At 37.8% G+C, this 27,818-nt stretch overlaps 1 protein-coding gene across 3 annotated transcripts in view; it reads right to left on the reverse strand.

Moving 5' to 3' along the window:
• The window catches only part of RAP1GDS1 (Rap1 GTPase-GDP dissociation stimulator 1), a 102,386-nt gene that overhangs the window by 65,114 nt on the left and 9,454 nt on the right, over positions 1-27,818 (reverse strand). For 2 of the 3 annotated variants that reach the window (XM_063335709.1, XM_063335710.1), the window contains exon 2: positions 498-608. In XM_063335709.1, coding sequence (XP_063191779.1) covers positions 498-608 — 111 coding nt within the window. The remainder of the gene's footprint in view (positions 1-497; positions 609-27,818) is intronic. The other variant, XM_063335708.1, reaches the window with a different exon arrangement.

Consider the following 27,818-nt stretch of genomic DNA (forward strand, 5'->3'; position numbering starts at 1 on the left):
AAGTTATTTTTATTATCGTACCACATGTCAAATTTGGATCATCTTTGGATATCCAGCCTATTTATGCTAATTGAAACTATTGGAAATAAGAAATATTTGATCAGAAGAATGAGGAAAAATACATTCCAAATAGGAAACTATGCTCTTTTAACCAGAATAAGCAAACAGCTCCCATATCTCTCTCCCCATCCTATCAGGCTCATTTGTCCATCCCTGTCCTTTGTTCCTTGAGTGATCAGTTGTGTAAGTAATTGTGCTACTTCATACTGGAAAAAGGGCTGGACTACAGCTGTTCTAAATATCCAGATATTTACCTGTCACTGTCTTTGTTGCTACCTGAATGCTACAGATATATGGGTTAAAAAACCCAAAATCCAGAACAGCCAATCCAGCAGCCCACTTGCTTGAGTTAGTCTTTCTGCCACATTCTCCTACCTCCATTTTAATTCACTGATCTCATTATACGATTTAAAATTTGAAAGGTCCATACAACTTACTGTTTTGTGCCAGAGCTTGAAGCAGACAGTCCAAGCATCCCTCCAAGCTATCTGCTGTGCTGTCAGTGGTTGTTATCTTCAGCTTTTTCAGAGCGTCACTTAAATTATCTGCTTGGTAAACACAAAGAAAAAAGAAATCAGTGTCCTCATCAATTTGGTAACAGCATTATAGCCTTGCATGTAAATAGTTACTGTAAAGTAAACAAGATCTTGTATCAATGGAGAAGGCATGTATGGTCTGTATTCTGAGGATGCAAAAAGCCAAGAGTCAAAGGTTATAGAGGAAATTAAACTTTTCAAATTTAAATCTACGTTTATCATTCTGCCTCTGAGAATAGGATGCCAGCAGGCACTTTATGAAATGCCGCTGAACAGCAATTTAGCCATCAATATTTTCTCAGCCTAGTTGGTGCAGAACCCAGCAGCCGTTTCTTTGCTTCCATCCTTGCGTGTCGGGAAAACATATGATGGAAATAAGCAAATCTTGATTTTTTTCATCAATAAAGGGAAAGTAATTCACAATGCCATTTTCTGCATACTGTGTAGGCTTCCATCTTGGCTATACATTCACAGATCTCTTGTGCTAAGCTTATAGCCTTTTAAGTATTATGCCATTTTCCACCACAATATTACAAGCACCACTGTTTATATGAACTGTGTTAACTCCTTAAATTCAACAGATCCATAAAAACATATGCCATTTTCTAGAAATAAGGAAGTTCTGTTGTGGATTTTGGATAATTAAATAACTCTTCCCTCTTTACAAAACAAAAAAAAACCAAAACAAACCAAAAAAACCCCCAAAAAACCACCACGCACACCTCATAACATAATTCTCAGTAGATGCACATTTATTTCCATAAAAGTTGGGGTAATATGACTGCTACCATTTTGAGTATTCTGGCTATTCATGAGCAAGGTATAAGCGTTAGCAGCAGCAGCCTGAGTCTCTTTGGTTTGCCCACTGATGACTAACCTCTCTCTGAATGGACTATCCTTTTAAAAAATGAGTGCTGATTTAGTTTCCATGCCAACTCTGTCAGTAAGCAGAAAGTGTTACTCAAAACAAATAATGTTAAATAATGTCTATCTGTCTCCTGCTCTCCAGTGATTAATCAAAAATCCTTGACCCAAGCCCCACAGAACCATAGGTATAGTTTCTTTGCAATGCATCACTGGCATATTCTGGACCTGAAAGGCAGACAGCGCTGCCTTGGAGCTTCACATCAATGTAGGAAGCCCCCTTCATAGGCCAGTTGGAAGCTGCTGTGTTTTGCCTTCTCTTCATTTGCCCACATATGGGATGGTGCAAAGGAAAGATGGCATGGCAAGAACTTCCCTTTATTTGTCTTTGAGGCACTGGCAGCCCAGTGGAGACACAGCAGATGTCCCATGAAGAAGGTGGAATCTCATTCCTCCTGGAGCTGCTCTGCTTCTCAGACAAATCTGTGGCTTTTGTCCCACCTCCATTTTTTATTAGCATATGCTTTTGTAGCCCAAGATCCCATACAGATAAAGGTAAGATGCTTCATTTTTGAAGTGCTCAGTATTTAGGTATGAAATTTGTCATGAAATTCTTTATCAGGCAGTTAGTTTGTCTGTTCAGTAATCTACAAGTTCGTAGCTACACTATAGCCAGGAATCCCATTACTCCTACATGCAGAGAGCCAGCAGCGTGCAGGCAATTCTGTTAAAGCCTTTGGGGCAGCTGTACTTGGTTGTGCTCCTTGAGATCTCAAACTTGCCCCTCTACCACCTCTCCTTGCTATGCTGAACTGACACCTCCTGGATCAAGCTACCAAGCAAAAAAAAAAAAGATTTATCATTTTCCCTCGTACTGACTTATGTTACTGTCTAGCAGGCTTACTGCAGCACATTTATTGAATGACACTTAGCCAACAGTAGAGCTGAACATGCACTGCTAAGTCTCATCGCTTAAATAAATTATTCAGGAAATATCACTGGAATTTTTCAAAATACACAGGTGTAGGGTGCCCAATGACCAAGCTCAGTACTATAATTTAACATTGTGCATTCCACCTCCTCTTATACTTTCCTCACCCACCTCCGTCTCATATTCCTCTCTTCAGTTTTCTGCTAATATAGCACTAATTCTCTTCCATCCTACAGGCATCTCATCTCCCTGTATGTATCACACTTAGCTTTGAAACTGTAGCAACCATTTATAGTAAAAAGATTAAATCTACTATATATATAAAAACCAGGGGTTCCCACAATCTGGGGAAAAAGAAAATGCATAGGTATGAAATTTACCTTCACACTAGTTTTTGCAGAATATGGAGAAGAGGCTATTGTTATCGGAGAGCATACCCAGACTTTATTTTTCTCTTACAGCCTCTTCTACCTTGCATGTGCCCAATAAATCATAAGTTCCCATTTATTCTTTCATTTCACTGTGCAAGGAGATGAGTGCTTTACCTCAAATACTTGTAATTTCTTCCACTCTGTGCCACATCAGAACCTGCAATAGAGCTGGGAAGGTCTCCCCAGTCTTTTTTCTCACCTGCCTTTTCTGCTCAGTGACATGTTAATTTTTTTCTGGGGAAAGCCCACTATTTTAATACTATACAGTTACATATGATATGTAGAATGATCCATTTTGGCCAAAATTTTCAAATGTCACTAGCCAAATATTTCATTCCCTAGGACAAACAACTCAATTTTTCATGGTACTGAGCACGTGCACATTCCACTGACATTTAACTTCAACTTTAGACACATACTTCAAGAATCAATGGACATCTGTGGCAACCATATGCCATGTTGCTTTTAAAATGTCTTGCAAAACTGTGTTGCAATATGTGACAAGTTGCTACTTCACTAGATATGATTGGATACTATAAGTACTTTAAAAATAATAATAGAAATTAAATTAGAAACTATATGCGTAAAGTGTGTTTCTAAAATAAATTACAATAATCCTTGATTTTCTAACAAGCCTTCAACTCTGAACTTATTGCAGCTTGAGACTGAGTCCTTCTGTGCAAAAGAAGAAAACATAAGTAGGAATTCTGTAGAAACAACAGATCTCTTGGCACAATATCAGAAGGCCACAGGCACATAGGAAAAAACCACACCTCAGGAAAGACTGTGTTTGCCCACTTTGACTCTTTCTGTCAAAGCCGGTCTCTTTTCTAAACAGGGTCAATACCTTGAAAGACACATTTACTTCTCAAACCTGAGAATCACAGACATAGGCAAATACATCTTAAAGAGATCCAGAGGCTTTGTTATTTTTTTTTCCTTTTGCTGTTCTGAAAAGAACAAAACCTTACAGTTTGAGATGACACTGACAGGGACACTCAGAGACGAAGGGCTGTTGTGTTCCAGCAGGCTCTCAGCATATCATCACACAAGGCTTCCTGACTTGTGCAGTTTCCCAGTTGCCCTGAAGCTGTCATTTAGGGAAGAAGCTGCAGGTGCTTGTCTTCCGTGTACAAAAACCCTGTTGTTTTCTTGTGATCATCTCCTGCTTACCTTTCTGTCTCTTCCTCTCTTTCTATAGAAGCTGTTTCCAGTAGGCTGATCAGATTCTCAGAGAGAAAAACCCGTCAGATAAAAACAACATAAGAAATCTTTTTGACTGAGTGTCAGGGAAACGTGAATAAGTAGATTTTTTTCAACATACAAGGTCATACGAAAGCTCACATTAGTTGGGAAGATCTAAGTGGGCAAGATCAGGACGGTAAAGGTAAAAATAAGGGTAGTAATGTTCCTTATGGCTCAGTTGCTCAGCAATCTGGTATCAGGTTGTGAGTTTGTGAGGCATCAAGTTTAACAGAAGTATCAGCTATTTTGTTGATGACCCCAAGCTCATACTTACACCTGGTTTATCGGATTGCTTTCAGAAGAATTAGTTCTCTTATCTGGACAGAAAGCCCTGAATCCCACAGACCTTAATCCCATATATCCTAATGATACAAACTGATAAATCAGGAAGAGGAGTCTGGCAAGAGCTGTCAGACCTGTCTGGCCCTTTCCACCTACTGTTGCGTTTTGTTTTCCCCTGATAACTACTCCTACACAAACACTCCAAAAAATGAGGTGGTTTAAATACTATAGTAGCCCCCATTGCTTTTGGTGGCATGGCATTACTACTGTCTCTCACAAACTTTTGCTATCTCTTGCGCAGGCTTTTTTAAGAGAAAAATAGTCAGAAATTAACATAAGTGAATGCTTTAATATTCCATTTCATTTCATCGTACCCTTTTTTTCTGAGAGCTTTTCTGTGACTCATTCCTATATTCAGTCACTAATTTGTTTTACACAGAAGAACTGTTCTTTCATCTCGTAAAAAATTTGGTGGTTGATCAACCTTGTTTAGGGCCAGGGCCACAGGAGTGCTGGCTAGGCTGCAAATAGTTTTATAAGGTACCTAATACTGTATCTAGGGTTGCAGCTTCTGGGGGCAAGAACCAACTTGTTAATTTTGCCTTGATTTCAGATCATCTTCATCCAAACCGATGTACCATAGAGCTTTGGGACAACGAAACCGCAGAAAAAGTCAAGGTACACAAAAAAGCCAGCTTCTAAGACTGACATTAAAAAAAATATTTAGAATATTTTAGCTAAGTATTTAGATGGATAGCTTTTGTCTGGATAGTTTATTTTTATATATTCTGTGACTTTTTTCAGTATAGATATTTTCTTAAAAAGTGAGACTTTGAACGTATCATTCACATTGCCTGTATCTTTTGATTGACACCTGGTATATTGTTGTTATTACAGGAACTATTACATTATACGTGCAACTTAACAGATAAGGAATTCAAAATCAATAGATAATGAAATGGGACATACTGAAACAGGCTGATCAGATAAGCAGTTTTGCTATTACAGGAATGGTGGCCGTATTAGCCTCAGAGCCTTTTGAGTTTGTTTCACTGCCTCTCAGCAAACGGCAAGACATCAAACTGAGCAAAAGGAATGATGCCATTTTCTGGGTTTCTGTGTTACAATGGCATAAATGTCTTAAAAAATTAAGTGTGTATGTCTGCATGGACTATACTTCAGAAATTACTTAATTTTTTTGTATGGACTTTCACTGCCTAGCATTTCAGTAGAAACTAACCTATATGGGAAATCCACCACTGACTCCCCACAGTTGTTTTGGACTAAAAGTGTATTCTGAGGTTATATTATTTGAGAACCTACTAACTGACACAAAGATCAGACACATAATCCATTTAGGCCAGCATCCAGCTCCCAAGCCATCCTTACCCCACGCTCTTCACTTCCCTTCCAATACCATCTGTTTTTCTACTGTAATTCAGCCCCCATGTCATCGTCAGAGCACTCCACGCACAACCGTATTCAGTGGTCCCTGAGGTGCCCTGCGCTATATAATGCCTACCTTGCAAGTTGTTGTCCCAACCCTGATAACCTCCCACAGGGGGGTAGCAGGGGTGGGGAGAGGCGGGGTATGGTTTGTTGATCCTGAAACTGGCTGCCTGAAGAGGAGGCATATTTGGCCTGAATTCCTTTTTCCAGCAGGAAGCCCAGCAGCTGCTGAGATCTGTAGCATGCCTTTGGTCATTAATGACCCCAGGATGCCCCTTCTCCAAAGAAAGCATAGAAGACTGGCCCAAAATTATCAGAGCCCATTAGCTCCCAGGACATTGAGTAAGCTGGCAGGAATGCACAGGATGGGTCCTTCTTGAATCTACATACAGAAAAGCTAAGATGCTTCCCCACTTTGTCAGAAGATACCCAGTCCCATACAACAATTTACCTACCTAGACATGCAAAATACTCAAAAGATACGCAGTTTATTGAGGACAAAATAACTTTGTCCTCATGTTTAGGTCATTGACAAAAAGTACTCCCTGCCCTCCTTTCTTTGCAGCAGCTGCCCTCAGGTGCTCCCAAGTGTACAGTGTTTTCTGTCAAACCACACAAACCTGTCATTAGAAACAACTCTCTGTTCTTAGCCCAGCCAGGAAATTTTGAAACTTGGCATCTGATCAGGTGGTAGATATATGCTGTCAGAGGCCAGTAAAGAATTAATTTTTGATAGGTAATGCCAGGAGAAACTTAGCTGGCTATTGTCTCCAAAAAATGATAGAAGTAACAGTGCTCCTCTAATAGCTGAGTAAGTCCAATGTGACTAAATGGATTCCCACAGCATTTTACTCTTCTCAGGAATGACATAGAGATGGGCCTGGCTGAGAGCGAGTCCTTAAGAATGCAGTGTTTTACATGCTGCCAGGACACAGCTGGGACAACCCCGATGTGAACCGCATCTGACTTACTCACAGACTGGATTAGCAATTGCCTGGCACAGACAGAAGATGGATCTGCACTTGCTACATGAACCTATGCTCCACCTAGCTTCTCTGCTGTGCAATGAGGTGGAGGTGCTGGCCATCAAACTAAGCAATTGCCCTTTTTCCTTAGCAGGCCCTCTTGTGTCTGGCTGCTGTGGAAATTTAGGCCACCTGAGAACTACAGACTCTGTTCTGGAGGTGTTGTTCAGTCAGCAATGTCAGAGAAGGATCTCCAGGCACAGAGAAACACATCTCCGAAAGCTGACAAACAGGCTCAGGTGATATCCAGCTATCCTAGTTATATCTACAGGTGGCTCTTTTCACTTAGCATCGTTTGAACAAGATGCTTTGGGCTGCATTGGTGCTCTTGTATATAACCTTTCCAAGCAACAACCCAGAATAGGATTCCTCTTTGGTTCTTAGCGATGTTCCCTCTATGAGTTATGCCACTAGTGGAATGGGCAGTCTGAAGCACCCCTGTTCCCTTGATTCTCTGGAGAGACACAGCACCTCTTCCGGAGTACAGGGGTGCAGCGTGAGCTGCAGGGTGCTGGTTCTGCTCTGCTGCCGTGCAAGATGTGTGCTGGCAGCCTGGGGACGCACAACCAGGAGACCTGGTAAGGACAGACCAGACCAAATGGTCTATGACAATTCAAAGATCAACAGCTTCATTGGGAAATTAACGGGAAATAGAAAACTATTTTGCCACTGCAAAATTATTACTACACATCCTCATTTTTAATACTGCATACAATTCTAGGCACTTCATGCTGCAAATGACATGCTGCAGAACTAGAAAAGGCACAGCTATGGCTGAGCAAAGGTAAGGAAGAACTACTCCTCAAGAAGTTAAATAGGTAAGGACTCTTCATTCAGGAAAAAAAAAAAAAATGACCGAGCGTAGAACATGATCTGGGTGTATGGAATCATGAATAGGACTAAGGTAATGAAAAGAAAGCTAATATTCACTGTTTGTCCTAGCAAAACAACTACAATACCAAAATGAAATTACCAAGCAACAAACTTAAAGGGAACAAAGTACCTTTTCACACCTCACGTAATCAAACTGTGGAACTGTTAAGAGGCTGGAATTATAAACAGATTAATTTAATTTATTCAATTAGAAAACAATTATGAGGAAACTAAAGTCCATGCATGGCTATTAATACTATGATACGCATAAAATGCCAGATTACTGGAAGTTGGGAGAATACCACCCTGTACTTGCCCACCTCTTGTCCCTGCCCAGTGTTTTCCCAGACATCAGCTACTGGTCATTCCCTGTCAGAAACAGAGCAATTGGGTTCACTGACTTTCAGCTACAGGTGGCTGTATGGCATTTGCCTTGTCACATTGTGCCTCGGTGCTTTGGTTCACCAAGAAAAGATGGACAAACAAATCTCTGCAGATGTGTTTGGACTTTACTGGGCCATCTGTTTGGATTCAGCAAGCTGGAAAATATTTTGGGTTCTGTGGCATCTCCACAGCCAGTAAGGTAATTCCTGTTATCAGCTGCATCTGTGATGCTGAACAGGTCCTGAGGCTGATCCAGGCCCTAAACCAGATTAAAACTTAAATCCATGAATCCAGACGTCTTAATCAGGGAGGAACAATCAGAAATCCTGCTTGTTTGTTTCTGTCCTACCATGTTCATTGAGGTGTGTTAACTATTTTTTTTTAGGTGATTTTACTAATTCTGGGTAAATACTGATAGCTCACTAAGTGGAGAGCTCTTGCTGCAACCGGTTTTTAACTTAGGGACATTTGCTCTAATTTTCTAGTATAGTAACTAATTTTAATGAGAGTGCCTATTTTTGTCAACAGTTGAGCTGCTTCATTCTTAAACACTTTCTGAATCTTAGATATATACCATCTGGTCTTAGAAAGTTGTTACTCTTTCATTTATCCATTTGCTTCAGCATCTGTTCTGACACCTTGATCTCTCATGGAGCTTTATTTTTATTACCTGGAAATACTGACACACTATGACTCATTGCCACCTGAGCAGTAAGCTACCTAATTATTTTTGGTACTTATCAGGTCAGTGCTAACAACTACTTAGTCAGTTTGTATTTAAAATCAGGATAGAAACCTAAACAAAGCAGCATCAGCCAGCATTGAGTTCACTTGGAATCTCTTGCCAATGCAAAATTTTCACTTTGCTGTAGAATTCTGGTTAATTTTAAGCAAAAGGAGTGGTGTGGTGGTTTCTGGGATTTTTACTGCTTCTAAACTCCCTCAATAACATGTCTGTAAGTGGAATTAAAAGGATCAGTCCTAAAGATAACCAGAAACAGAGATTAGCTAAAATGACTTTTTTTCTTATTTTCTGTTTTGTTTTTTTTTGCCTCAGGGGAAAATGGAGATTTTTGAAAATAATTTTGCATATTATTTTTACTGTAGTCACAAATAAACAATAGATATTAATACAAACATATTTACACTATTGCAAGGTATACTGATCTGTAGCTGCTGTAATTGGTTTTGGCATGCTAATGATCCTTTCTCTATTACTTAAATCCTGAGTTGCAAAAGCTAGACTATAAGAATGATATTTCAGAAGATTTTGCAGAATATTGGAAGATTTTTGTCCCTTCCCTAGGAAAATGTGGTACAGATTTAGGTATTTTTATATTTCATAATTAAACACTGAAGATCTGAAATTATCTTAAGGTTCAAAGAAACCAATCAAAATTCAGTGAAATCAACATAACAACTTTCAATGATTTCCACTGGTTTACATCCTAAAAGAAGGATGGAATAGATTTTTTCATAAATAAAAAGAAATATAGTTTGACAAAGGGAATCTGTACTGGATTAATTTAATTTAAAAATCAACTAATGATAGCAAAAGTAATTATTTCAACTAAAGAAGACATATGGTTCTCAGTTTAAGGGAAGATTGTTTCTGGTACTCTGTTACTAGGAGTAGTGGGTAAATCATATACAAGATGGCTACCCATTTGTAAAGAATCACATTTAATTGACAGACAACTGCACATTTTATTTTCATATAGTTTATTTCCTCCAGGTGCCTGATCTTCACTGAGCCACATTACAAAAACCCAGGAGACATGCAGAAAATAACAGAAAATACTAATTGGGACCTTCTGATAGACAAAGCCTTTTAAATTCTCACTGGGTCCTTCATGAGCAAGAAACACACAACATCGTCTGCAATCAAAACTGAATCCACTTCAGTGGCTTTATTCAATGCTCTGTTACAAAACTGATAATAAAGAAGGTAAGATGACTGTTTTATCCTAAGTGATGCGTTGTATCGAGATTAGTCAAATTTCAGAGAAAAATGGTTTGTGTGCTGAATGAAGAAAAACGTCTTATTGTATCTATCCTAAGTAATACATAATTTTCCTCTGTGTACTCCAGTTTAATTCTCTCATGTTCACATGACTCTTTATAAATATATCAATTTCATAAATTCATGCATATCACAGTTAATTTCTTCAAAGTCACCCTACTGAATAGATCTTACCCTTTTCCCTTACTTTTTAGAAAGTTTTTTAAAGACAATCTTTAAGCAATTTCTCTCTCCAGATTACTATTCAGTGTACTTGCATTTCTGGAAAGCAGCATCAGAATTCTGAATATAGAGGAAAATCAAAGTTAATTGCAGCAATTTTCCTATATGGGGAAAAAGGCTAAGGCAGGGCAGGGCACCTCCTCCGTATGCTTACAAAATAGAAATGTCCTTTGATGTTTCAGCTACTGCCAGCAATATCCCAAAAAGAAAAGATGCAAGACAGTCAAAAGCCTAACTTTAGCATTTTGGGGTTTTGTGTAGTTCTGATCTGCCCACCTAGGTTATATGGAGTCTCTAAACCTCTTTGAAGGAAATCTGTACAGGTAATGTAGCACAGAAGTAGCAATCTTCCTAACTTTCCTACTGTATTTCCATGAAAAAAGCACCAACTCATCTGGCTGGTGAAGAGATCACACCATCAACACAAATAACAGCTCAGGTATAGATGCATGTCAAAACCCAAAGAAAATTATAAAATGTATATCACAACCTAAGCCTTCAAATAGCAAGTCCGGTAAAGGCTCAACTTTTTTATATCCTGAGAATATAGCTAACGTAGGAGACAAATAACTGTGTATTATGGTGTATATGGATTTTTCTTACTCTGTGTAACTGGCTAACAAAAACACAGTTTAATACATAAAATGTTCTCACATTGACAGATTGTGTCAAAACCTGTGCTACTAGCCATGCTGTGTAGAAGCACTAAGGTCAGGGGCACTGCTGTCTCTAGACAAATGCACTGAACAGGTTGTTTAGAAACACAAAGGGAAATACACAATTAAGGATTTGAAAACACATTCTGTAAGTGCACCATCACGCACCTCGGCTTGCTGACTGTGATGGGTGTTACACTCCTCCTTCCTCCTGCCTCCTATAGGTCTGATCTGCAGCAATATAATATGTGATAGCTCATGTGAAGAATGCTTGGGAGCTGAAGCTCAGGCTGCAGGTATCCTTTCTTTCACCACTGCAGGTCTCCCTATCAATCCCTGCTGAAGGACAAGAGTGGCCACCAAGATGTAAGTAGGTTTCTTCCAGGATTTAAGCTACTACAGGCTGCAATGAACTAGCTTTATGAAAAGCCAACCAACTGGCCACTGTATGTAGCCATAGCACGCGGTTCACAAAAGACAACAGCCTGTTTCTGCTGTCAACCAGCTTCTGACTTTTTAGCCAAAACTATGGAAATGAATCGTTTGGTTTGATGGCCACCTACACCAGCCCCCAAGAACAGTTAAAATTCTACAATTCCCAGGTCATCAATTGTCACAATATTATCATCTGTTAGCTGGTATTTCTCCAAAGGCATTACTCTCAGTGAGTCACAAATACCTCAGAGTATCAGGTTTCATTTCTCAATATACATCTTTTTTTAGCCCTTACCTTTGGAAGCAAAAACGACTTGAAAATATAAATTAGAAATTACAAGAGTAAACATAAACAAACCCAAGACTTATCCCTTAAAAAATAATGACTATTTAAGTCAATCTCAATGATTTTTTCTATATGTTTTGCTCCTTATTTGGTATTCTCAAGTTTCATTGGTTTTTTTTTCCACAGTTATAAACATACTTGTTATGGTTTCCTTAAGCTGTTTAGAATTAAACAAATACTATTACTAATGTAATCCCCCAAATAAGTAAAATATGTATCTGTGCAAAAGTTGCATATATTCCATGTTATAAGATCTCCATAATTCCTTTATCTTTGAGGTAGGTGTGTATACACACACAAACACATATAGTATATACATATACTACTGCAAACAAAAAATTGCTAGTGATATTAGGTTGCATAGTCAAGTATGCAAAACACAGAAAGTTCCAGAATTCAATCAACCCACATATATTTGACCCTGTAAAATACTTGCTATCCAACACAGTGCATGCCAAGATATACACATGATGAATACTGTTTTTCCAAAAAACCTATCTCTTTCAGGACAAATGTTCTGTCAAAGAACAGCTCCTTAATGTCTTCTCTTATCCTCCTCCTTGGCACGTGGTTTTAGTCTCATTTACCAGATACTATTAAAAATCCCATTCTGAAGGATTACTTCCTTTCTTATTGGCAATTAAAAAGTTAGTATCATTACACTGTATCATAGCATTTAAAAGATACTAATGTGCTTGTTTTCACGGGGTATTTATAAGGTAAGATGGAATCAATATACTATGTGACTGAACAGGAGAAGTGAAACATGGGAAGTTTAAGGTCAAAAGCACTTGTATGATAATTTGGGGCTTCTAACATGCGATAGCTCCTGATTTTCAAGCTAACAGAGTTACTGCACATTCTGGATTCCTTTGGAGTCTCCAGATGCAGATAAGAATTATCTTCCATAAAGCAGACCGCAACACATGACAGCTAGGTATCAAGAAAGCATGAGATATGGTAAGAGATAACCAGGGATATATTTGGTTTAAAACATTGCCTACCATATTCTCCTACGGGAACTGTGTGTCACTGGGGGACAGGAGGATTCAGTTCTTTGTGGAAATATTCAGCTATTAACTGTCAGACCAATTCTCTATACATGCCCACCCCTCTTCAATTTATGACATGGCTTCTAAGTATTCCAACATAAGAGGTTGGGTCCTTGAGGCAGCAGAAGCTCTCTGTCACCACATCATCCTGGATTACTGCCCATCCTATTCACAGAAGGAAAAAATTCTGTGGGGAAAACAACAGGACCAAAACAGTCCCTTAAATGACTACTGATACTTCAGACAGTCCAAACCTGTTTCTTGCTAATGCTAAAACAAAAACCCACCAAGCAAATGCAAATGGACAGCCTAAAGCAGACACTTGGCATAGAATATAGCTCTTCCTCAAGAGTCAGTAAATGACTGAAACTTGACCTTATAAATAAAGGGGAAACCTTAGTAACAACCAATGCTATAATTCCCTACAATGACATATTACATATAAATAGGCACCCCTACAGAACAGGAGTAGAGAAAAGAAAAGCTTATGTGTGCATGCATGCACACATATACAACTTGCAGGGTCCTCATCTCTTTACTGGCTCTTTATGGCTGTTTAATTATGTTCTTTTGTGCTCTTTCTTTTCCCTTCCTCTTCTGCCCCTCCAGATGCTTTCTGCCTGAAGCATTTTTAATCTAGCAAGCAAGAGACACTTTGTCAAGTCAAGATAGCAAGAACAGAGAACAGGTGATGAAAACAAACAGAAGAAAATTAATCTACAGAAATAGTACAGTCTAGAAACAGCACATTTTAAACTTAGCTCTCAGCTTAATCTTTTCTTTGGAATGATCTTTGCCTATGCTACAGTGTATAAACTTTTCTGACCATACCTACTTTAAAAGTCTTGATCCTAATGGGATTCAAGTTAACTGGCTACAGATGGCAAATGCTAAACTAGACACTACACAAACAAGTAAGAGAAAAACATTTTCCTAAAATGTTTTTGAATTTTCCTTTAAATTATTTCCCATAATATATTAAAACAAACACTGATTTAATGTATATAATATTAGAACAAACACCGATTTTTTTTTTCTTTGCATAATTTAATGAGGCTCCCAATTCTCTATACTTTTTCCAAGTTCCGTACAAAATATGGCTTATTAAGTAACAAAATAACACATATGTAATGCCAGAAGGTAGTCTCAATGGACATTTGCAGGATGCTATAATGCAGGACAATGATTTAGATTTGAAGTATACATTCCTCATCTATATAATATAATTAATCTACTACTAGCTTTTTCAGTAAACAAGTTTAAATTACTTTTTCCTCTTGTAATGATACTGAGCCTATCACCTTCTTCTACATGAAAGGTATAAACTGGAGCTTTAATAAAAATAAAATAAATAAATAAATAAATAAATAAATGAAAATCAGGCAATGAAAGACCGAGGATACAAAGTTCCAGGACTGGCAACAGTACTGAAGAAGCAGCTGAGGAAAACTCTCGTTGACTTCAGCAAGCTCTGAAACTGGTCCTTAGCCTATACTATGAAGTAAGTATATATAAATTATACAATATAAGTCCACAGTACAATATCTGTCATAACTAAACTTATGCTACCAGTTTGAGTCGTTGAACAAATATGGGATCTGATTCTGTACAAAGCCCTCAGGCTCATCTTTTACCAGTGAGAATTTTGCCTGAATAAGACACCCAGGCTCATAATTAATACCGCTAACTCTAATTGTATGTCATATCAGTGCTCTTCATGAAGCCTCAGGTAAGTCAGATGTTATGAAATAGTAATCTTTAACACAGTATATTTCTATCTATTATGAGTTTCCTGAAAACCTTGATTATGAAAAGGAAGCATTTAAAAGGCACAGGGCAAACGCTAGGTCTGCAGTGTGTTCCAGATTTTGTTTCTTTGCTTCTTAAGCTGTCTGGTTTGAAGGTCATCCTGCGATTTACTAGAGACAATGGAGATTTTCAGTTTTGAGATATTTCTTACTGACAATAAACCCATGATGATGCCAGAAAAGGAGGATTTGTATAAATTCACATGGATTTGTGTGTTTACCAGAGTCCTTAAATGGAAATCTGACATCACTACTGCCAGTGGTTATTGATGTCAGAAATCAAGGGTATTTTAATACTTAGATATTTTTTGTTTTCTCTTATAAAAATACATTCTTTAAGTCTGTTTATTAAAAAGCCTGTCTCTAAATCTTGCTTTTAATATGACCACTAATTGCATATATAAAACCACCTTTTTAAAATTCACTAAAAAGCTGTGATGCTTAAATTTACCATGCATCTCTCTTCTATTACCCAACTTAAAGAAACTGCAACCTCTAAAGCAGCCAACATCTTTGCATTAAGGGAAGGTATATGTGTAATTTTGCATAGTAGGAAAAAATATCAAGCTTTCTGACACATTCTCTACAAGTGTTTCAAATATAGTAAGTTAAGAAACAAAATCTCAGCCTTTGTCCTGTTGAGTGTTAATAAAATTCCATCTGGTCACTTAGGAGCTGTGCCAACATTACCACACAAAGAGCCTTTGAGCCGTTTGAATGTTCAAGAGTCATTTGACAGCTTTTTTATTTACCTTTTTTTTTTTTTTGTCAAATACCCACCTAATATTGTACAGATGGTTAGGTTCTAACAAGTTTATTTGCATGTAAACTTGAAATTAACCTTGAAAGTAAACTGCTGAGGTTTTGCTTTGGGTTGTTGCTTGCGTTTATATATTTTTTCTAACATTTAGGATTGTTCAATCTACTGCTGCTCCAAGTTCCTTATAAGGCAAATGCAAAGTGAAAGTGAAAACCTGGTGCAGGGTTGTTCTAAAACTGCAATCATAGTCAGAATCTGCTCAGCCTGCTCAGGGCCAATGGAATGGGAGAGGGTACAGACAGTTAAAGCCACAGGAGACAGCAAGTTAAAGAAAAGTTCAGTGATAAAAATCTTCCCAGGGGAAAAAAAATCTCAAGAACCACTCTGAGCAAGGAGAGAGATTCAGCAACAGATGGGTACTACGCTCAGTATATATTAAGTATCTATCTTTTAGTGCTAAAATTCATTATAGATTTGTTCTCTAGTCACTGTGCTAAAATACGTGCATTTAATAGAGAAAAATAAATTCCACACTGTAATCTATATTTAAGTTTGCCTTGGAAAACTACAATCGGTTTCACAAAAGAACCCACCCGTTTTGAGCGACCTGATCTAGCTTCAAAGTTAGCCCAGCTTGGCACAGGAGGCTGTATTAGGTGACCTCTGATGTCCCCAATGACTTAATTTTTCATGTGATGCTATGAGTCTATCTGATATGGTTGTATACATCATAAACACATTAGCACTGAATTGCCTGGCCTGGTCTATAGCCTTCAATGCAAAACAGCTACTAAAACAATCATAGTAATGGCCAAATTATCTGTGAGGATTCACCACATTGCAAGACTGGCAGAGATAATCTAGGTGATCCACTTCTGCACAATATTGAGTCAAAAGAAACAGGTAAAACAATACTGAATGCTCCATAAAACAATACTGAATGCTCCACTGGACTCTCAGGTAGAGGACCAATTGTCTGGGATATGAGAAATACACAGTGAGACAAAAATCCTATTTCAGTTATGAGAAGTGGCTTAGTAACACTCCCTCCTCATTCCTATGCCTCAACACCTTTTAACTGAATCAAGTATAAAATCTGTATATTAATGGGATTCATTTATATCTTATATGCCTATAGGATAAGCACTCAGAAGACAGATAAAGCCCTGATTCTGTCACTACTTATCTGTGAGTAACTTTTTCATTCTTACTGGAGTATTTTTGTAAGTAGTCGTCCATGTGTACATAAACACTTGGAGGTCCTAACATGTAATGAGATACTAAAGGGAATACAACTGTAAAAATATAGACTATTTTTACTGTTGTTTTAATTAATTTGTGGGCAATACAACAAAATGGAGTTTTGGAAAGGATTTGAATAGAAAGATCTTTGCTTTGACATTCTCTTTCAACTCTTGGCTGTGGACTTAATTAAAACTAGCTACTCCAATCTCCAAAACCATAACATATATGATTAGGACCCAAAGAGCAATCTACTACAGGAAATAAAATAGGTCTGAGCAGTGGAAAAATAGCGACTAATCTAGGAAAAGCTGTGAAGCTTTAAGGAAAGGCTATAAAAGACCTAATAACAGAACATAATGATGTTTCCACATGTTCTATAATTACTGACTTAGTGCTACATTTTCAAAGGTATCTTGGCGGATTAAATTAGTTGGCATTGAAAATTAACAATTTATATAATCTGCTTTTGTACTTCTGGTCTGAAATTTTAAATTTTTATCAGTTAATAACTTTTCCTTGGTTTGCTACTGTCTTTTGCATGTGATTATGGGATACAAGTTGTTGTACCTCCCTGAAAATGTGTACCATTCTGGAAGGAAGTCTGGACCTTGAACATCTTTCTGAATGGTAAGCCCTTTAAAAACTTTTAAAATATGGAGGCTTGAATTTCCCAGTCCTTTTCCAAGATAGGAAATTGTTTTCTTTGCTAGATCTTCAAGCAGTTAGTTTTAAATTCAAGGTCGATCAGAGCAACCCATTTTCTCCTGGTCCAGCTATTAACTTGAGTTTTTCCATGGCAGTTGCTAGCATGGTGTCCCATGCTGATATAGTTCCCTTAGCATGTTAGCTCTGTGAAAAATCTCTGATGTCTGACACAGAATTTAACACTAGACGTTTTAAAGACTAAGGGCTTGCACAATGCACTTCAACAAAACCTTAGCAAGGAGGGTAAATACTTACCCTGGTATAATTATAAAGTTCATTTTGTATTCTATTATTTTATATAGCAATATATAATATATCTATAAAATAATATAATATAATACAATAATACAAAATGATACATCCATCACTGGTAAAATAAAGCTTAAAAACAAATGAAAAAAAGTCATAAATGAAATTAGCTTAGCTGTTCCTAATTAAAAAGACATCAGACATTCTGTTATGCAACAATATTCACGCAAGTTCCATTTTCCTTCTTGACAACAAGATACATATCCTAAACTAGCTGCTCTACTACAATTGTCCCCCCCAGTCATCTTTTTATGGAAGCATGCAGTTTTCCCCCAATTTTCTATCCCAGCAGAAGGTTGAGAGTTGCAGCCTCTGCATCTTGTCAGATTGCAGGATTTCACAGTGATGTCCCAAAGGGCACATATTCCTTAGATTTGAAGTCTTAACGGTGGTTTATGCTGTTCTCCAGAGAACTTTCAAAATTTGCTTTTAATTTGCTTTTATTTCATTTTCCCCAAAATTACAAAAAAAAAATCACTATTTTTAATTCAAGCTACATGATAATGACAAGCTCTGCATGAAAGTTCTCAGCCTTCAAAATATACTTTTTGATTTTGATGAGTGTATGCAAACAAATTCATAATGGAAGTGACCTGCCATTTGTGCTATTGTTTGGTTTTTGGTGAAAGTTTGTTAGAAAGAGATCAGTTGCAAATCTAATACATGACTCTAAACTTCTTTATTTACACGTATCTTACAATTAAAAACTCGTATGGTGGTAAATACTTGTTTTCCTGTATTCTCCTACTAAATTTACTCTCGGCAAAACATTTTTCTCCTAAGGAAGAAAGGGAAGGAAAGACTATCACATAAGAATGTGTCTTTCCTCCTGAAAACATAATTGTGTTAAAACGTATACTTCAAAAATTTCCTTTAATCACAGAAGGGATGATAGAAGTGTGACAGTCTCCTCGTACCTTGGAGAAAAAGGCTTTTTAATATTCTCTAATGTTAATGAAGGATACAAGGGAAATTAAGTCAATGCTGGAAAGCACTGCTTCTTGGCTGGTGAGATTATCTGATGCCACTATTCCTTTAATTTAGCAGTTCAGCAAAAATTACTAAAATGGCCCCAAATCAACAATATGCACTTTGTAGGCAGGTTGTGGTGCCCACATATTGTAAACTGAAGACCGGGTTGTCAGTATAATTCATCTATAAGCTTTTCAGGGCCAAAACGTACTCTAGAGTTTGTTTATAAAGGTATCCTGTACTGCCTTAAACCTGGTGTTACTAAGATTAGTAGACATCTGTGGTTAATTCCTGTAATGATAAATATTTACCTATTAAGGCAGTTATTTGTTATCACTTAAGAATGCAGTGAGAGGACCAGCTCAGATACTCTCTAGGTGAAAAGGATTCAACTGAGTTTTCATGCAAGACTGACACAAAACTGCATAATCAGATGGCAAAATTAAAATGGTGCAGAAAATGCTTAATATAACCCTATTTTAAAGAAAGATTTCCACAAAAGCCACTAGTATTCTGCGTGACTGCTGCAGTTATAACTGATCATTAACCTCTGCACAGCATTTAAGAGCTTTATTTAGTAAAAATTATACAACAGTGACAGTGCAGTAAACATGGTACTGATGTTCTGAGGCAGCATATTCCAGTGCATATACACAGCTGGGCAAATCATAATCCAAATGTTATAAGCCTCAAGTATTACTTCAAACCACTACCATGAACATTTGAATGAGTGAGAAGATGCAATATGTATCCACTGAAAATATGGTTTGGGAGACAGAAAATCTGACAGTGCAAATCAGGGGAAAAAATCTCCAAAAGTAAAGGCTACTTTAGAGGTCTTAAATCTCATGACTCTTAATTAAACTATTAATCCCCCATTCTGCAATCAGCTGTGTTTGGACCACATGCCAAAAACAAGTGAAATGCTCCCAAGACACATGTATTTGTAGGAAGCTCAATAAAAAAGGCAACCAAGATTATTTTTTTGCAAAATGCCACTTCTTACATTAAACTGCAAGTCATTTGTTTCCCCCACAAGCGTGATCTGAGTGTGTTGCAAAGTGGAGGAGTGCTTTGCTTTCACTGCTTAATAACCATCTCTCAGATTAAGTAAAGAGTCATATTGACAGAAACTGAGAGGAGTCAGGCTCTGCATACAATCTGCAGGTCTCGAGAATGAAGAGCAGAGCTAATAGCAGATGGGGAGGACAAAGAAGTCCTTGGGATGTGTTTCATAAGGGATACAAGGTTCTGTGATAACTGGATACAGTTGCAAATGTTATGGGCCCCAGGTCAAGAATGTCCACTGTACTCTCAAAGACATTTATCCCTCTGATGACCAAGCTGAGCTTTACTGACCCTTAAGTCACAGGGGAGAAAAAAACCAGTTTTATACACTGAGATGACTCTAGGAAGCCTACCTCCTATGGGTCCCATTCACTTGTCACCAAATTCTGGATAAATTTAACCTTTTTTTCTTTGAAGTTCCACACGCATTCATTCAGCTTAAGCCCAAATCCAGAACTTTCCTAGTCCTCTCAGGCAGCTTAATAACCGAATTAATGTATTAGCCTTATCAGTATCTCTAAGGGAGCCTCCAACTCTCCTTGGCCCTTCTTCAAATGTGCCCAGTACACACAGATGACAATAGGAATTCTTGGAGAAAGGCACCATCATCCGACAGAAAGTACATGGCAAAAAGGTGAAAGTGCCTTTCGCACATTAGCCTAAATGTGAAAATAAACCAAATGCTGTCCTCTACCTGAAAGGTTTTAAATACAATTTCCCAGAAACGTACTCAAACCAGATTTTTATATTTTTCATGTGAGGGCTGAAACACCTTCTACCTCTTCTCTTGAGATATATTTTATAATAAGCAGTCATTGCATAAAACAAATGAAAGTGCTGGAACTAAACACCTCCACCTTTTAAAAAACATGCTTTGACTAATAGGCTACGAACACATACCACTATTAGGCCTGGTTTTCTGGTCTGTTTGAGGGCACAGCTTCAATTTCAGACAGAGTAAAAGCCTGGACTATTCTCTTTCCTGTGTAAACATGTGCCTGTCCCAAGGAAGGCGACAGTGGTAACCCAGCTGCACCTCTTCCTCCATTCACATCTGGAAAGAAGGAGGAATGAAGGTTCAGACTTTAATAGAAAAGGTACAGGTGTCCACCTCCAAGTAATAATTCAAGGCTCTGGGCTTAATGCAGAAATTGTGCTGATGGGTAAGTGGTATGCATATTAATTATGGGTGGTTTCCTGGTAAGCTCGGTAGTTGATACTACACTGAACTCTACAGGCACTGTTTATTTAGAGAGACATAACTCCTTGCTCAGGTTTCTGAATGCCACACTGGGAACCAGCACCTAAAGTCCAGAGCATATGTGTAATGCAGTCTGTCCCTAACCACGCGTCTACAGAGAAACTTCCACTGAAGTAAGGATATTCATGTTATTTATTTTATGCCTTTTTCAATCATTGCCTCAGAGAATTGTATCACTGTTAACTGCACTTGTGCTGTTACACTGATCTATGTCTGTAAACTACCCAACATAGACAGACTCTTAGAAGGACTGAGCTACTGATCGACTGCCAGTCCTTTTGCCATTAAGGCTGAAAGATACAGCGATACTTCAGAAGGCAGAGACGCAGAGAACAGAAGTCAAAACCCAGCATGACTTTCTGAGAGGTGATTTCCTGACCAGCTCCTGCATGTAACAAGGATGCTGCAGCCTTTAGCATAACTGAGTGCCCTGAGGAGTTATTTATGGACTGCTTGACAGCCAAAAGACTAAGAATCTTTGCAACAGTCTGTCAATAGCCTGAAAAACTCCCAACGGTGTGCCTTAGCCCATCCTTCACTAGGCATCTTGCATAAACATTAAGTAACAGCACAGTCCTCTCTATATGGTATGTTTAGTGTTTGCACCAAGGAAAATTCCTCTTGGTCAGCATATGTGGGAGTCAACAACTCCCACAGATGCCAGCCACAAAGGGACCACGCTTGAGGAAAGAATCTTTGCTATTGCTGCATATAAGAACAAAAATTTTTTAAAAGCATTATCAGTTTTAATATCCTTCCTCACCGTTTTATTAATACACAAAAGCCTCATATGGAATGTTATTGAGGTAATATTAATACAGTCAGCAATTGATCCTTAAAGCAATATTTATCAGGAAAATTGCTAATGTTTCAGCTATAAGCACAGGATAAAAAGCAGTCTTTCTTCTTCCTCATGTCCCATTGAAATAGGCAGCTAGGCAAAATGAGTAGTAGTTTGGTAACTGTTGGTTATTTCAAATCCCCTATAAATCTAGCAGAGGACATGCATAGCTCCTGTATCTCAGCTAGACGTTGGGCCTTCTCAGACTAAGTTCTCCCCTATTCTATGTCAGCACTTTCCATACGTAATCAGAGTTGGACTCCTCCAAGGAAAAGATAACAGGAAGATCCAGACGGAGAGAACTAACAAACTCTACTAGCACTGAAGAATCTAAAATATCCCAGGAAATCCATGTCTGTGCATTGCCACCCATTTATACTGAAATTTGTCTTGCCTGTGAGTAGGATCCACTGTGATAATCCCTTGAAAAACAGTGCAGTTATGTCCCATTAGAGAAGTATTAAATGCCTCTGTCAAAGGGAATTATTCTGATCTAGTTGAGCAAAAATTTTGATTGTCCTATTTCAGGTCTACACCATAGGTGCTCTAGAGGGACAAAAATAGTGGCAGATGCTACCAAGTAACTCTGCTAGATTAATCTATCTTAGAAAAGCTTCCTTTTGCTCCAAATTGATAAAAATTTATTACTAAAGCTGAAAAAAATATTTAAAAAATAATAATAATACACAAGTAAAAGCACAATATGTTGAGATAAACTAACCTAATTTAGGTAGGGGCTTTTACCTCTGTAGTTAAGTCAGATATGGGCCATGACAAACAGACTGCGGCTTTAACTAAAGTGGGGGACTCAGGAGAGGTTCTAAGTATGCATTCTACCTCATCATATTCCATGTCAGAGAAAGCTCAAGGTATGCCCTGTCCCCTGCTTAGCTGGAAAGGAAATTGCACATTTAGACAAGGTGGGAGCTATGCCATGCTCAGCAGGGCTCTCATTGGAATGACTGGGAGATCTGTATCCAACGGTTTGCCATTAATTGCTCCTACAAGTCAATCTCAATGCATTTCTCATCAGCTAAGTAAGTTATGTAGCACAGAAAAAGCTGAAATCCCATTTAGGCTACACGTGAGAATCCATAGTTCATTGTCAGCGTGATTCTGCAGAATTAAGTCTTTTGGGTGTGTACAAATTAAGGTTTGCCATCCTCTATTCACTTGCATTAAATGATTGCCAGTAACTCACATTCACTTGCAACTGCAAATGCTAGTACTAACACTCTAACTAGACACTAAACACTCCTAGACATTTTTTCAAGTATACAGATTTTTTTAGTTTTTCTAGAGTAACAGATATGAAGTGTTTATCATTGCTTTACTTAGTATCAAGAAGTCAAATGTGAGTCTACAGGGCCCTATATGGACTGGTTAAACTCTAGATTTTGAGTATGCAGTTTGGGTTTGAAACCAGTATAGCCTGAAGGTAGATATGCATTTGTAATCTTTCCCAGACAACACTAAATTTGGGGGAACGGCTGGCATACCAAATAGTAATGCAGAGGCACCTTTCAGAAACGTGGGGACTGGATCAACAGAAGTCTCATGAAGTTCAACAAGGATAAGCGCCAAGTTCTGCAGCTAAGGCAGAATAACCCCAAGCATTGATGCAGGCTGGGAACAAACTGTTGAAAAGACCCGGGGGTTACAGTGGATGCCAAGTAAAGCATGAGGCAGCAGCATGTTCTCAAGGTAAATAAAGCAAACTGTATATTGGTTATATTAGGAGTGTGGCCAGCAGATCAAGGCTCTGCTTGATGCCTGGCAAGGATTTGTGTGTCCCAAAATTCTTTGTCTGGTTCTGAGTGTCCCAGATTAAGAAGCATACTGAAAAATGGGGGAGAGTCTAGGACACAGCTACCAAGATGGGCATGTGCCCACAACACATGATGTGTAAGGGGAGGTTGTTGGCTTCTATAGTCTGGCAAAGAGGAGGCTAAGGGGGGCCTGCAGCTACCTGAAGGGACATAACAAAGACTAAGGAGGCTTCAAGTAGTAGCTAGTCATAGTTGACCTGATTCTAGTGTTGGCAACAGTCCTGCTTCAAAATCCTTCCAAATGACAATTCTGTATTCTTCTATGATTCCGTGAATCTGTTCAAATTTCAACTCAAAACACCTTGCTGTTTCTACCACAGGGCTTATTACAGTGCCTTCAAGTAGGACATGGTTCTTACAGCTACGTCTAAGTCCTTCTGTGTGACAGAAATGTAACTGCTTGGTCTTACTAAAAATTAGCAGAGAACAGATTGGAAAAATCCTGGTCTGACTATTCCTGCTGTCTAACTCTTGTATTACAACTTTGAAGAACAGAGAAGGTGGACTCCCTGTCACTGTGGTCTTCAGTTGTAAAGGCAAACAAAAAGAGCTTGAATGAGGCTTGCTTTCTGTAGCAATATTTTAATACTGAGGAAAGATTATTAATTATTTCTATCTCTGAAAAGAAAAAAAAAGCATTAGACATGTGAATTGTGGTTAAAAAAAATATCAGAAATATCAAAATTTGTGAGATGACAGCGTACATGGCACAAATGGAACATAAGTACCACAGATGCGATTTTGTGAACTGTTTACTAGTAGAACTACTAAAGTATATTAACTCTCCACTTTCCTATTAAAACAAGTGGTTAGGAACTTCCCAGCCTATTAATTGTTAGGAGCTGATATACTACTGAAATAATTACCAAAATACCCAGAAACTTTATATTTTGAGGTAAATATGGAGTTGTGGTCTGAACACAGGCTTTTGAAAATGCTGGGTTTAATTCTATCTGTCATTATGACACCTTTTGCATCTTGATATATCTTTCAATGATGCAGTGACACCAGAAAACTACATTTTAGGAGCAAATGTTTTCACATATAATGAACCAATATCTCTTTTGCAAAGCATGCCTTTCATTTGTTAGACTAGTTGTTTACTTTCACATTTCAGAGCTCAAGGTAAAAATCTAGTTTTCTCTTATTTCCTATTTCCTTATCTGGGTGAATAGCAGCCTTCTCCAATACATTAACTATAAATCCTGCATGAGAATGGGAGTAGAGAGGAAGACAACGTTTTACAATCTACTGTCTTAGTCTTGTTTTCACTGCTTCGCTTTTCATGTAGTTAAACATAATATTATCTTCATTCTCTCACTTAAAAGGCTATTTAGATGAATTAATGTTTATAGATCCCTCTGAAGAGGACTTCTTTAATGACAGAACTCCGAGGTCTTATCTTTTCAGTAACTGTCTGGTTGTCACCCATGGCCAGCACATCTACCTTTTCTCTCTAGTGCATGAGACTCAGATTTCCTCATCTGTGTCTGACATCATGATACACTGAACTAATTAGTCTTTTGAGAATACAACTCCTAATTCCCTTGTGCCACAAATTCTCCAGTGTACCAAACATCTGCAGCTTTTTCTGGCTTCCACAGCTGTGAGTCACTGCAACCTAAAAACTGTATGCAGATTTTAAAACCATTAATTCTACAAAACTATGATGAGTATTTAAAAATGAGACTTCTTCAAGTCATCTCAAATATGAAGGCACCCCCGGCATCATTTTATTACCCATCACTTTATTACCCATTATCCTGTGGTCATTTATGTCCAGGCAGAATATAAAAGCTACAGTTTGGGCCCAATTACCATCTTAAATCAAATTTGCAGTCACTTTATGCATAATACAGGGCAATGGAGAACTGAGGACATAGTCTGACTACACAGAGGCTTCAGCAGCAAAGCTGGTTTCAACAGATTACCTTTTCTAAATGCTCTGCAACCAGGTCACTTAAAGCACTGCTATACAGCGTCACTTAAACCTACAACTCACACTTAATCATGTCATTCTAGAGTTTGCTGTATTCAATTTAAAGAAGTCATGTCTCAGTTTTACTTTCATTAAATTAATGCCTCTTTATAAGCTCTGTGTTGAGCATGCAAATCTTTCATGTCAAAGCAACCAGACTTTCTTGTCTGATGGTTTTACATCACTCTTAGATTGCATTAGATGAAGCAGCAGAAACCTCTAGAATGAAAAGATTCAAATGATATGCTGAATCCTGGGGACAAATTAGTTCCACAAATAAAGAGCAGAATAGAATGCTCATGTAAGCAAGCAGAATCTGGCTTCTAAACTTGCACTGACCCTCTGAAGGTGTTAGAAAATAACACTGAAGTCCAACACATCTACATGATCAAAGCCTAAGAAGTACAGAAGCTTTAACTATTATATAAATACAATAAACATAGTGGCCATCAAAAACCCATTCTGATTGTTCTTTGAAAGGCCAACAATGAGTGCTACAACAAAAACTCTTAAAACAAAAATATTTTAATTCCAAACTGTGAGCAAAATCAGAAGAGGCCTGTTCCGTTACAATGACTGCTTTTGCAAGAAGTACATGAGACCCGGGAGAATAAAGAAGGAAAACAATAAGGAGCTTGCAAGAATTCCTGAGTTTTCAAGTTTGATATCTAATCCTTGATCTCAGAGTTATATCCCTCTCTGCCCAAACAGAGTTTGATACACAAGAGGGTCCTCAGCATGTTTCTGATTGTAAGAAATAAATTTCTGGTAATGGAAAAAAAAAATTAATAGGCTCTCCTATTTTTTTAGGACATAAAAAAGGTCAAACAGAAAAGCCTGCATTTCAAAAAACCTGCCAAAGATTAAATCATTTTGTAAAATGTGCCTATTAACGAGCTTTCAAAAAATACAGCAAGGTCTTTATGTACAGCCAAAAATGCTGGTTTGTTGATGATAGTTTCTGATTTTAGAAAAGAAAGCCGTTTAGTTTAAATAGTTGCTAAGTATGCTGCCTTCCAAGTGACACCTTGCTGTTGTGATCACTGAAGTGCAGAAAACTGTGCTTCAGAAAACTTAACTGGAAGAGCTAAGTAGGCTAAAAACAATACAGTAGTCCACAGCTGTTGCTTTTTATCAGAAAGTCTATTTAATATCCATTTAAAGAAAAAAAAGAAAAAGTAAAACAGGCCACCCCTTGCTAACTTGACGTGCTTGATTATCTAGGGCACTTCTCTCCCCAGCCATCAGTTTTGAACTGGCTACATGCACTGAACTCAAATTTTATGTTCACAAGAGAACTCTTCCAGTCTCTTCCAGAGATTCTTAAGTCTTAAATTCTACCTTGTTCTCAACAGCCAAAAAAGAACTGTGATGCATTCACCCTCCTCATAAAGGGAGAAGTTATGGCCTTAATACAAATAAACAAGTGCTTCAGATCATTTCTCGGATGAAGATGCATTCTGAAAAAGTGTATTGAATTGTTTTTTGTTTCTCTCCACCATTCTTGCTTCTGGAGCATTAAGTGTCCACACTCTCATATACGTCATTAGAAGCATAATGTGTAGCAGTCTTGAAAAGAGGGATTCCTAATATTTTCTGGGAATATCAGAAAGCACCGAAAGCCATTATCTGATGGCTATATAGTGAGTTTCTGAAACAGATTTCTGAAAACATAATTTTTCTTTTTCCCTATGCTGCTACAAGATAGAACAAAGGTCACTGTATGTATATTAATAGCTTATGACACTGTGCTTACTATTCCTTTTACATGAGGATGTTCTAATATGATGATCTCCATGCTAAATTAGTTTCTTCTTTGATGTAACAAATTACATAAACTATGCAATTCCATCAATTTTTAAGAAAAATTAAGTTCTCAAGTTCACCAAATCATTGTCTTTATCAGAGCATGTGGCTCTTTCTTCATTTGGCAAGTTCCTTTGAGTGCTACATGTTGGTATAGCATCACACCTATGAATAAAAGACATTTTAACAGTGCTTCTGATGATCAAAATTGGTCCAATCTCTGACGTTTTTCCCCCAACTGTATAAACTGGAGAGCCAACATTACTACGTCTTGAAACAATAGGGCAATGCATACCATTTTACATGGTTTCACCAAAAGAGGACAAGGTTTAAGCTCTACTACAGTTGAGTCAGAAAAGCAAAATTCCAATGACTTCAGTGGAACTCAGTGTGGGCTTTGTGTGGGTACAAGAATGCTGTAT

The sequence above is a fragment of the Chroicocephalus ridibundus genome, chromosome 5 (genome assembly GCF_963924245.1).
Source record: "Chroicocephalus ridibundus chromosome 5, bChrRid1.1, whole genome shotgun sequence".
Lineage (NCBI taxonomy): Eukaryota > Metazoa > Chordata > Aves > Charadriiformes > Laridae > Chroicocephalus > Chroicocephalus ridibundus.